Source organism: Rhipicephalus microplus, chromosome 2 (assembly GCF_043290135.1).
Source record: "Rhipicephalus microplus isolate Deutch F79 chromosome 2, USDA_Rmic, whole genome shotgun sequence".
In the NCBI taxonomy this organism is placed as follows: Eukaryota; Metazoa; Arthropoda; class Arachnida; order Ixodida; family Ixodidae; genus Rhipicephalus; species Rhipicephalus microplus.
This window is the reverse complement of record NC_134701.1, coordinates 176,356,240-176,368,998: the sequence shown is the minus strand read 5'-3', so window position 1 is coordinate 176,368,998 and position 12,759 is coordinate 176,356,240. Positions and strand designations below refer to the sequence as shown.

Sequence of the window (12,759 nt, the reverse complement as noted above, 5' to 3'; positions counted from 1 at the left end):
CTAGATGCATCGATCAGATAGTCGGTGTCCGACGATGTTGCCAAATGGTCTGGTCACTCCAGGCCAGCGATTCCAACGACAATACGAGCTTTCAAAAACAGGGGAGATGGCCGGCCGGTCTCTGAAAGATCAGTGGCAGTGTGAAAACACAGGCCTCGTCTGGCGATGCCAAGTGCACAGAGTAGTGGGGCGGGGGGGGGGGGACAAAGCACAGAGGGATGCGTAACAAAAAGCGGTCGGGGAGAGCAGCAACTACGGGGGCGCGGAGGCAGGGTCGGTGTTTAACAATAAGAATGTATGGGCACCTCGCCGATTCCTGTATCTGATCGGTGGTCGAAAGCGGTTTCCCGGGAAGTCGGCTGTGCGCCGACCCCGTTCACTGTAACCGATCGGTGGCACTCGGAGACATTCGTTCTAAGTGCGATTTTGTGCCATTGAACCGATGTATATTTTCACGGTCACGCGGATATTGTTCGTTTTAAGCGAAAGTTCATTTTAAGTGGGGCCGTTATATATGGGCTTGACTGTAATTGCAAACCATGTGGCATAGTCCGTGGCAACGGCGATCCATCGATTTCCCGAGACAGACGTAGAGAATGAACCAAGCAAGTCGAGGCCAACACGATGAAACGGCTCATATGGAATGTCGAGTGATTGAAGACAGCTGGCAGGTGGGAGTGTTGACTTCTTCTGACACTTGCAAAATCGCACGAGGTCACGTAATGACGCACTGACTTATACATTCCTGGCCAGTAAAACCAACTGCTTGCACGATCGTAGGTGCGGGAAACGCCGAGGTGCCCTGTCATCAGCACGTCATGAAGCTGGGCCAGAACAGTTGAAGGAAGATGTGCCAGAATCACAAGTAAGAGCTCAGGACCACTGGGTATCAGACTGTTATGTAGCAAAGTGCTGTCACGTAGCACAAGGAGACGAAGGGATTAATCGGGAGCTGTAGAGTTGAGGCGGTCGATAATGTTACGAAGAGACGGGTCAAGTCGTTGCTCAGCAGAAATGCTGAACAGGTTAGTTACAGCAAGCACAGACGGAGTGGTACCGTTCACCGAAAAGTCTGGTGGGTCGACTGGATAGCAAGCGGGACAGGCAGTCGGCGTCTTGATGCAAGCGGCCAGACTTGCAGACAACAGTGAACGTGTACTCTAAAATCGTAGTGCCCAACGACCAAGTCTAGTCGGATCATTGAGCGAAGAAAGCCAGCATAAGGAGTGGTGATCACTTACCCCGGTGAAGGGTCTGCCGTAAAGATAGGGACGAAATTTCCAGACAGTCCAAACAAGAGCAAGGCACTCTTTTTCAGTTATAGAATAGCTCCGCTCAGTTGCGGAGAGGAGGCGGCTGGTGTGAGCAATGACGCAGTCGTGACCACGTTGATTTTGACCAAGGACAGCGCCGATACCGTGACTACTGGCATCGGTGCGTACTTCGGTACGCACAGATGCCACCGATGTCAAGTTCGAAATCACCGTGGCCAACCACAGTGATTTCTCGGCGGCCAAAGCGGCATTTTGAAGAGATGAGTTTAAGACTGGCGGTGCGAAAGACTTGAAAAAAGGCGACAAGCGTTGCAGGTGACTGGTAAATATCGGTGAGAAAACGATGACATCATTCAGGTAGCAGAGGCATATGAACCACTTGAAACCCCTCAGTAGAGAGTCCGTCATGCGCTCAAATGTTGCTGGCGCATTGCACAATCCAAAGGACATGACTTCGAACTTTTATAGACCATCAAGTGTAATAAAGGCGATCTTCTCCCGGTCATTTTCATCGACAGCTATTTGCCAATAGCCTGAACAAAGGTCCATAGACGAAAAGTACCATGCGCATAGGAGGGAATCAAGGGCATCGTCTATTCGCAGCAAAGGGTAGACGTCTTTTTTGGTGATTTTGTTGAGGTGCCGGTAGTCAATGCAGAACCGCCAGGTGTCATCTTGCTTTTTTACAAGTACCACTGGCAACGCCCAAGCGCTCGAAGATAGCTCGATTATGTCCTTAGCGAGCATCTTGTCAACTTCCGTTTGAATGATGCTGCGCTCAGTCGCCGAGACACGGTAAGGGCGTTAATGAATAGGTCTTGCGTCCGCGGTGTCAATTCGATGGGTCACCAGAGATGTTTGTCCAGGTGTTGGTGAAGCGAAATCAAGAAAGCCAACAAAATGCGAAGGTCATGTATTTGAGAAGGGTCCAGGTCCAGGGCAATCATGTTGTCGAATGCGTCATAAGGTGTTAGGCTAGCAGCAGACCTGCCTGAAGGTGGCTGTGGGGCATCAATGGCCAAGGCAACAGGGTCGTTTGCGTCTAAAGATGATATTGTGCCCGGCGTGATACCTTCAAAAAGCCGTTGTGTGTAGCGTCCAAAGTACAGGACAGGTATGCAAGCGTTGTTCGCAGAAATAGTCACAAGAGAGTGTGAGAGTGTTGTTCTGACGCTATTCGTCGCGACAGAACGACGTTCAAGGAGGGGGTAATCAAGTAGTTGCCATCACGTACCGGTAGGTCTGCGTTAAATGAGAACTAAGTCGTGGTACCTGGGCGCAAGCGAACAAACTGGACGACACATAAACGTGGTGGCAACGCGAGAGTGAGGTCAGGTGTAGCAGGAAGCTCTCACTATAACAAACCAGACGGGCAGTCGATCAGGGCAGAATCTGTGCTCAGAAAGTCGTGGCTGAAGATTAGGTCATGAGGACCCTTGTCCAGAACAGAAAAAAAAAAAAAAAAAACTTAGGTCTTGTGGTCATCAAAGATCACACGCGCAGAACACATTCTGAGGATAGTCGCAGGTAATGAGGCTGGTGTAACGACTTTGTTGAGACAACGAGAAAGGTGAGCACTCATGACTGATAGTTGGGCACCAGTGTTGATGAGTGCTGAAACAGACACGCCATCTACTTCTATGTCCAAAAGGTTTTGCAAAGTTGCCATAGTTAACAAAAGATTTCCGGGTCAATAAGTCAATGCAGCATCACCTCTGGGAGCTGAACTGGTCAGTTTTCCGAGGAGGGACAGCGTAGGAAAGACGAAGGAGAGCGACAGAGCATAGGTGACCGAGAACGTCGCTGGGTCTGTGGGAACGGGGAGTGGTCATAACATGGCGTCGATGTTCGGGCATTAGGGTTTGGTGGGTCCTCATGGCTGTGCAAAGGGAAGATCTAGTGTCCTCTGGTCAGTATAATGAACGAGGGAACGGTGGCCAACGATAGCGACAATAGCAGGAAATGTGGCCGACCCCATTGCAGTTGAAACGTAGTGGCCTGTCATCAAGAGTGCGCCACTGGTTCGGATCACGGTACCTGGAATACATCTGTTGTGGCCGGTAGTATGAAGCAGGGCTAGCCGCAGGACGACTTAAGGCACATACCCGCTGGATGCTTGCATTTGCCAGTTCTTCGCGCACGACTGCCTGGATTAGTGACACTGTCGGATGCGCTTCCTAGTGAAAATGAGCCTGTGATGGCGTTGCTGCCTCGATCTCTCGCCGCACTAGACGCAGGATGTTTTCGGTACTAGGCGGCGGCTGAATCTCAACGTCTTTGCACGACGACGTGGCGGCAGTGTTAAGGAGCCGAACAAATTGCTGCGTGACTCGTCGGCTCTTTGCTTCTTTGAACCGTCGGCACTCCCAAATGATGTTGTGAGTGGTAGGGCAGTCTTTATGCACAAACAAGTGAAAGGCGTCGTCAGCGATGCCTTTGAGAATGTGGCTGACTTTGTCGGCTTCGGACATTCGGCTATTAACTTGCTCGCACAAGGCTAAGGCATCTTGTATGTACACCATGTACGGCTCCGCTGAGGTTTGGGCCCAGCACGAGAGTTCTTTCTGGGTGGCTCGTTGGCCTGCAATAGGCTTTTCGAAAAGGTATTTCATTTTTTGTTTACATACGTCCCAGCTGGTCAGCTCCTCCTCGGGCGTGTCGTAGCTGAGGTAGTAGCTGACCTTTGCAAGCATCGAAATCGGATCCCAGTGATTGGTCTTGCTGGCGCTCGTAGTCGGCCAGCCACTTCTCCACGTGCACGTTATCAGTCCCGCAGAAGGGTCCAGGGTCTCAAGAGTGAGTCACAACAATGTGGCTCGGTGCATTCGGCATAGCAGGGGCTGGATCGACAGAATTGTCTGTTGACATGATGACTGTCCAAGAAGACACCCGCTGCGAAGTTCCTTCTTGCGTGAAGTGAGTACCCCGCACCTCCACCAATGATGTAACGTAGGGGAATGACAGAAAACAGGCATATTATTTACATTTACATTTACAGGTCACAGTAGTGTGGCCAAAAACAACCAAGATGGCGTGAGCAGGCACACCTTGTCTTTCACTTCTTCGTTCTCTAGGTGAGAGGCACATAACAATATGTTCCATTTAACTGGAGTATCATTTCCCGAGATGAACACATGTGGAAAATACAAATATAAAACCAATCTTGTCAGAAACACTTGTTCCATTTTTTTTACATAACCACGCCTATTCAAATCAATTACCGTAATTACTCAAATCTAACGCGCACCTTTTTTCCGGTTAAGCGTGTTCACAAATCGCATGTGCGTTAGAATCGAGTAAGAAAAAAAAATTAATACAGTCATTCTATTGCCATCGGCATTTCCAAAATGGCCGCCTCTTACGTGTGTTGGCATGGCACATCAGCCATTTCTGCCTATGCGTTTGCCATGTGCGGCACTTCGTACGTGTGCTGAGGAGTTGGTCATCTTGTAGTGCATTAGTATCAACGGCATGAAAGGGCCGACTCCAAAAACTCGACGAGTGCACGACGATGCCGCTTTTAAAAGAAAAGTCATCGCATAAGCCGAAACGGACGGAAATAGGGCCGAATCGCGGTCGTTCGGAGTTTCCGAAACGTGCGTGCGGGACTGGCGGAAACAAAAACAGCAAAGATTCACGCAAAGGCTTCAGTGAACCACAGCATGGTTGGTTTCCACAAATTGAAGCGCTGCTCGGCAAGTACGTGATTGAGCAGTGAGCAGCACAGCGGCCCGTGACAATAGAACTGCTCGTGCAGGCTATGCAGTTAGCCTTAGAAAATGGGCTAATGCGGAGCCAGTTTAACGCGAGCAGGTGCTGGCTAACTAACTTTATGAAGAGGAAAGGCGTTTCCCTCTGAAGGCGAACGGGCATATGCAAAAAGTTTCCGGAGGAGTACGATGAAAAGCTTCACAGTTTTCAGAGGTTCGTCCTAAACTTGCGGCACCACAACGGCTACCTGCTTGGGCAAATCGGGAATGCCAATCAGACGCCTCTTTACTTCGACATGCCTGGCACCACAACCGTCGAAAAGAAGAGGGCGAAGCAAGTTCGCGTGCTGACATCGGGCCACGGTAAAACTGGAGTGACGGCAATGCTCCGTTGCACGTCAGATAGGCACAAGCTTCCCCCATACCTCATATTTACACGGAAGACGCTCCCGAAAGGAGTCGTTTTCCTTAGTGGTGTGATCGTGCGGGCCAACGAGAAACATTGGTGCGCGTTGCAATCAATGTCTTACTTTTTTTTTTCGTCGTGAAAACCGGGTGCGCGTTACAATCGAGTTACAATCGAGTAAATACAGTACTGGTGATCAATGCTATGGATTGTCGATTTTAGCACGTTGAATTTGTTTCTCGTGCAACCAGCACTTTCTAACAGTTAGTCCAGCCACTCAACGTTCAGAATCAATTTAAATTTGCCCGTTTTGCCACCATAGTAACTTTTGACAGACCTGTGTGCAAAGCAATGTGCGTGTGTTGTTGGGAAAATGCACTTAGCTGGCGAACTTGACAGAAGTGCGTGCCCCTCTGGGTTATGATACAGTAATGTCAAAGTTCTGTAAACCAAAGAACCGTTGCAAGTCACCAATGAAATTTAGGTGTCAGCTTCGCATTCTGACAGTGTTGGGCAGTAATAGGCTAATTGCCAGAAATTTATGGCAGCTATTCAAAAGAGAACTGTTGCTGTAGGTCAAAGAAAATTTATTCTAAAAAAAATTTCCCAATGCCTGTCGCATGTAACAGTTTCCAGCAGCTTTGGTTTTTCTAGTACCATTATTTCAAACACAGGGCCGCATCTAGTGTCACTAATCGCTCCTACGGCAGTGGCGTCGGGCGCGTGGGTGCGCACATTCATTGCAAAAAAACATGCGCCGCTCGAATCTGTCTTGCAACTGCACTTGAATTGAGTGAGAACAACCTTAGAGTCCAAGTATGACAGCACCTCAGCTTCAAGTTTAATGGTGACGATGTTTTGCGTCGGCATGAGACATCCGCAAGCCGTTCATGGGTTTGTTTCGATTACGGCCTCAAGTTGTCTCCTCCACCGCAAGTGCATAGCTGTTGACCTTTGTCTACAATCTTATAGCTATTCTGGTTACGTGCGAGGGCCACATGTCACTGGGGTGCGGTTCGCTGGCGCCGGCTGCAGAGGTTCTCTTCACTACAAAAACGTCCCCAAAGCACATCTTGGGCCTCAATGCAGAGCGGCGCGAAATGTTTGAGAACTGCGCGCTATATTATTTTTTATAATACGATGTGCGAAAAGAAAAGAAATATGCTTGGATCCATGCACTGAAACGCCAACCAATGCAGAGTGAGGTGGCTCATGGACGAAATAGCGAAGTTCATTGGACATACGATTTATAGAGGGATTATTCACATCACGGACAACTATCTGTATTGAAATATCTGCAGGCTCTTACAGTGTACTCCCAATAAACGAAACTTGCTTAAACGAAAATGCCTCATTAACGGAACTGAACGGGCTCATATGGCTTGATTTCTATGTGTTGCGCAGTAAAATTCATCAGTTACCTAATCGAAACAGTGCTTATTGGTCACCTACAGTTAAACGGCACAAACTCTAAACACAGCATAGACTCGCTTAAGCCAAAGGTAGTCTCACAACCATGGCAACACCTCGAGATTGAGACAAGCCAATCCAGTAGCCATTCTCGCTTGTGGCTGTGGGAGCAGAGTCGGCGAGTCCATTGTGCGTTAGGCCTGTTTGTGCAGCTAAGTGTGGTGAATCACGGTGTTATTCCCGCCCGATGGAAAAAAAGCGGCCGCACCGTGCACTCTCGTTTGAAAAAAAAGCTGCGAATTCTTCAGGAGCTCAATTGAAGTGGCCTGCCCAAGATGGAGGTGGCGAAAAAATACATCCTGAAATCGACGCTGTCACGGATCTAGAAAGACAGAGAAAGGATTGAAGGCACTGTTAAGAACGGGACCTTTACATCTAAACAGATGCGGACGACGCCTTATGAACAACTAGAAGTTCTTTTTCTGTGGTACAAGCATGCAGAGTTCCAATTTACCAATAAAAGGGCCAATTCTCAAGTAGACAGCTCGAGAGATCGTGATGCAAATGGGTGTTAAAAACTTTGTCCTAAGCGACGGATGGCTCAGCCGCTTCAAAACACGCCATGGCCTAGTCTTCAAAGTAATCTCAGGTGAGAGTGGTGCAGTCAACAGCGACATTTGCACCGACTGGCAACAGGGGCGGCTTCAGGAAATTTTGATAAGCCTTGAGCCACGAGACGTCTTCACCGTCGACAAGATGAGTCTTTTTATAAGGCGCTTCCATCAAAGACTCTCACCTTCAATGGCGAGGCCTGCAGTGAAGGAAAACGCAGTAAAGATCGCATCACTGTGCTGGTGGGTGCAAACATGGCAGGAGATGAGAAATTGAAGCTGTTGGTAATAAAAAAATCAAGGCACCCACATTGTTAGAAAGGCGTTCGACAATTGCCTGTTGCGTACCATGGGAACGGAACTGCGTGGATGACCATGGCCATTTTCGAAAAGTGGCTTTGGGAGGAAGATGCAAGATTCACGAGGCAAGGCAGAAAGGTTGCCTTCATTGTGGATAATTACCCAGCCCACGGTCAGGTTCAAGGACTCGAAGCTATCACTCTGGAATGCTTATAAGCCAATGCAACGGCAGTCATCCAGCGGATGGATCACGGGATTACTCAGAATATTAAAGTTCATTACCGCAGACAATTGCTTCATCAGATGCTGCTTAGAGCAGGCAGCGGGAAATGCTACAGCATAAATTTATTGGCAGCCATCCACAATTTGGCTTGTGCCTGGGAGCAAGTAAAAGCAACAAAAATACACAAATGTTTTTCCCATGCTGGCTTTCAAGCGCAAGAAAGCAGTACCTGATGAAGAAGAAAGACCTGCTGATGCCGACTTTGAGACAATAGTCAGTCAAGTCGTGCCCTCTGCCCCTTTGTCACAAATCGAGCGCTCGAAAAGGGCGCGCCGCCGAATTCTCGCGACGAAACGCTGGAGTGACGCCGCGAGGTCAACGATAAAAAAAAAGGAAGAAAACAAGCATCCAAAGACTCCCTGGGCGCGCGCCCCTCTCCCCTCGGAAGCGTGGGTTCGCCGACGAACCTCCTCTCATCGGCGCCCGAGCAAGCCCTGGAACGTTCTAGATGGAAAGGGGCGTGGTGATGCAGGGTTGCGTCATCCGTCGCGGACGGCCCTCGTACCGTCTCGCCCTTTCCCCTGCCTTCACTGCGTATCGCGCCGACGAAATGATGAGAACTTTCTGGAATCGCGCGCGGAAGGTATTTAACCGAGCAGCGGAGATGGGAGATCAGGAGAAGAAGGAAGTTAGCGCCAGAGTGCGTAGGGTATCCCGCCGCGTCTGTCGGTGAAGGTTTTGTCCTTAGTGACAAAGCAGGAGAAGAAGAAGGTATGCGCCAGAGTGCGTAGGGTGTTCCGCCTTGTGCGCGAAGCCTTTTGTCTTCCGTGACAAAGGAGGAGAAGAAGAGGATTTCCACTGGAGGGGTGAAGACTCGAGCTACAGGCAAGAGTGTGTGTCTACCGCTATCGAGCAAAGACGCGTGGCAACAGCTGCGTGTGTGAAGCCGACGTGTTTCCGGTGAAGAAGTTTGAAGCTTGGAGAGAGGCCAATTGAAGACTCGAGGTTTCCTGGAAGATGAGGATCAACTTTCCAGGGATGAATGTGATGACAATACTGCCAGTGCAGTGGTGCCACCAGACCCATCAGCTAAAGAGGCTGTTGAACTTTTGCAGTGCTATTTTGAGCATGAGACTTGTCCAGAATTTTCAGCTAGTTTGTCAGGCATGGGTGCATACCTTGTGAAAAAAACAACTGAAGCTTGCCAAACAAACCACTCTTCACTCCTTTTTTTCTCCTACTCATCCTCATGAGCAAGGTGAGGTTTGTGCAATTTGAATAAAGGTCTTGGTTCACTAAATAAGTGTACTTTGCTTAAATGAAACTTCTAATAAATGGCACAGTTTTATGAATCCCCTTCGAGTTCCCTTAAAGCAAAGTCGACTGTATTGCTAAAAACGAAAAAATACTGAGAGAAGGGTAAGAGTTCACTTGTGTCTCACAAAAAACCAACCAATGCCTCACCGCATGGCACGACAATAAAGCAGCTCCTCAGTTCCGCTTTCCTTTTTGTTTATGTGAATAGAAACATGTTGTACAATATTGATCATGTTACTGTTACTGGGCCATTTATCTTCAAAATCTGTATATTCTGAATTTTTTTTGTTTGGATATTTTTGCGAATTAGTTTTTTTTTGTTGCACTGTTAACCAGCTGGCAACCAAAAAACAGTTATGGCACTCTAAAACATTTTTTTTAAAAACATCATTTCCTTGTGCAAAATTTTGTATGCTGCAAAACATGCTGGAGTACTTTCCAAGCTGACAAAGCTATTTTTCCGAGACATTCAAAAAATAGCCATTTTGGCATGGTAACAAAAGAGATTGGGAGCAGTCCTGAGAGCAAGTAAAAGTGCTTTTTGTAGCAGGCTGGGTGCACAGAGAAAGAGATTTTGGAGCAGGCTTGGAGCAGCCAGAAAGGCCTTTTCAAACAAGTTAGGAGAAGCGAGAACGTTCCGAGTGCATGTCAACCTGTTTCACCGCGCATGTGAGGCAACCTTTGTCCAGTGCTGCATTTTTTTGATATCACCAGGCTAAATTGCGCAATAGGCTTATTAAAGTCGCTGACCGATTTTTCGGACCTGGCAAGCACCGGCAAATATCCTAGATTGTCTGCTGGAAAAATTCTGCTGGGAAGGTTGTCTCCCGCTGTTACTTTGTTACATAGAGGTTGCAAATACATGTGCTTTTATGGAGCAACGGCGGGTAACAGAAAAATGTCATTATATCGAGTAATTGGTTTTATGGAGGTTCGTTATAAGCAGGTTTAACTACAGTACTTGTGGATTCATGCGTAGCAGTGCAAGACGTTAGCCACAAGTCGATATAGCAGGGTTACAAAACTTGTGTGTAACCTTTGTAAAATCGTAGGATGAGCCTTGATTATTGTGGAAGCACCGACAGTAAGCAAATCAGCTAAGAAAAGGATGATCGGTAGTGTTCTTGAATAGTACCAGTTACGAGCTATGTACGGGCAGCCACTGCCAAGGGTTCAAGGAATAAAAAAAAGTGTTTCTCGGTGTCTCTGGCTTTTCTTGGAGCGGTACTGGGTGGCTGCGAGCCTAGACCCCAACAGTACACGAGTTAAATTCACGGAAGTGGTCAGGTGTACATACCAGTCACTTTGGTCCCTATCACTAGCGACAGTGGGATGTTGTCGGGAAGGCTGGTGTAGTTCTCCATGGACACCGTTCTCCGCTGCTGCACCTGACGAATGTTGTTTCTCCGCTCGTGAAGCGCTCGAATTTCTTCCTCGAAAAAGGCTGGAGAGCATCTGCAGAAAAAGCCATTACATTGTTAAAAAAAATGAGGCGACCCCTGAGCTTTGCTTTTAAGATTTGAATGCAGTAACGATGTCCTGTCCCTAGTGTGTACTTCAACCATTGAGTGAACACTTTTTATTGTACGATGTTACAACAGTACTGAAAGTTGGGCGAGTTGGTACTCATTCATAACATCTTTGCGCAAACACGTACACAAACACAAGGAAAAAAGGCAAACAACACGGGCGCAAACTCACAACTAGTTTATTTTGAACAACGAACTTTACTTATATCTTCACGTAGCCCGCACGCCCCCCCATCGGTGAACTCTTCACTTTTTTGTCGTTTTGTGGTTCTTATCACGACGTCGCGCTAAATAAGCTTTCTTTAGGTTATCTCGTTTGTTCCTGGATCCACCGATGGGGGGCGTGTGGGCTACGTGAAGATATAAGTAAAGTTCGTTGTTCAAAATAAACTAGTTGTGAGTTTGCGCCCGTGTTGTTTGCCTCTTTTCCTTGTGTCCGTGTACGTGTTTGCGCAAAGAAGTTATGTATGATGTTACTCTAGAAGTTTAAATTGTGGATAGCTACAATGCAATCGATAAAGTTGAAAGTGGCTTGCATCCCTGAATTCTGTGTATTGAGTAGCGTGCTTTGAGGAACAAGCAATTATGCACATTAAGTCTTTTCAAACTAGCTATACACCCACTATACGGTCATAAAGGAATACGTGCAATGACATGTATGCCTTTTCTAATGGATGTCCAGTTTTAAACCACAAGGTCAACATGATAATCACATTTTCTGAATCCCGACAACAATGTACGCTTGTACCACGTAATATTACTGTAATATTACATGTACTGTGAAACGTGGTAAAAGACACGTGTGTTTCTAAAGCACGGAAGTTATTTGCACTGCACTTCCAAGCAGGAAATTATTTGCGCTGTATTTGCAAGCAGATGCATGGCTGTGCAGTAGAACATTTGCTTGCCACGCAAACGGCCTGGGTTCAATCTTCACTTGGAGCCTGAAAGTTATATTATTTTTATGTGATAGCGTTAGAAAGCTCATGTCGCAGAAATTCCGCCGTCAGCATCAGCACCATTGGTTGTGAAGGAAAAACCGTCCGTGAGCGAAAAATTGAGAAAGAAGCAAATAAAATAAAGAATAAAATTTTCGGTCACATTGGGCCATTTGCGTGGGAATCCGGGCCATTTGCGTGGGAAGCAGGTGTCATTACCCCAAAGCCACGATGTTACTTGCAGCTGCTTCAGGAAAAAACACTACATAAATGCCATGTAGCGGAAGGAGTCTCCTTAACGCATTTTGTTCGACAGGTGTCACGACGAATTCGGAAATATGTAGGCACATTTGGGAGGCCATCAAACTACGTCGAAAAAGGCCGGGATAGTGCAGCCATCGCCTCTAAAAACACACAGAAACTTTCAAACAGCTCTAAAAATAGACAACTATGTCCACCTAGCGGAAAACATATCATGTCTTTCCAGAGGCGTTGATCAAGCAAGCAGCAAACGCTAGATCACGTGCTGCCATCTGTAAGGCATTGTGAGACTCTTTCTGGCCTCCGAGATGGCGAGCGCACGACGTGTATCTTGGAGGCCATGCGACTTTTGCATTAGATCAAAAACCTGTACGTCGCGCTTGCACGCGCGTTTGTGTATGTGTAACAAAACATATTAATAAGTATGCACTTAGTGCTTGAAAGGCCCACTAGGGACCGTATTTCGCTATCGCGTCTGCTTATAAAAGCGAAGCTTAAGGGTTCCCCAATTTTTTATCTGCATCTTTCTACTTTTTGGCCACGGACAATATAGCTATGACAATTTTAGGCTATGACATGAAATCGTGGTCAAAGCAATAGCTGGTGAGGCCACACTCTCAGACAGTGTCTACACTGACATGCAGCTTTGCAACAACACGCAAACCATTCAAAACATTGCTTGTTGGCCAAGTTGGTACATGGTTACACTCAAAGAAAGCCACTAAAACATGGAAGGAGGAAAAGCAGGGAGGCAGAAACAGTGACACATAGCGACAAAGA

The 12,759-nt window shown here is 47.4% G+C and overlaps 1 protein-coding gene across 5 annotated transcripts in view; it reads right to left on the bottom strand.

Annotated features, from left to right (window-relative positions):
* LOC119169657 (protein lin-9 homolog) overlaps positions 1 to 12,759 on the bottom strand; it is a 165,199-nt gene that overhangs the window by 124,894 nt on the left and 27,546 nt on the right. For all 5 annotated transcript variants that reach the window (XM_075887098.1, XM_075887099.1, XM_075887101.1 and 2 more), the window contains exon 8: positions 10,549 to 10,706. In XM_075887098.1, coding sequence (XP_075743213.1) covers positions 10,549 to 10,706 — 158 coding nt within the window. The remainder of the gene's footprint in view (positions 1 to 10,548; positions 10,707 to 12,759) is intronic.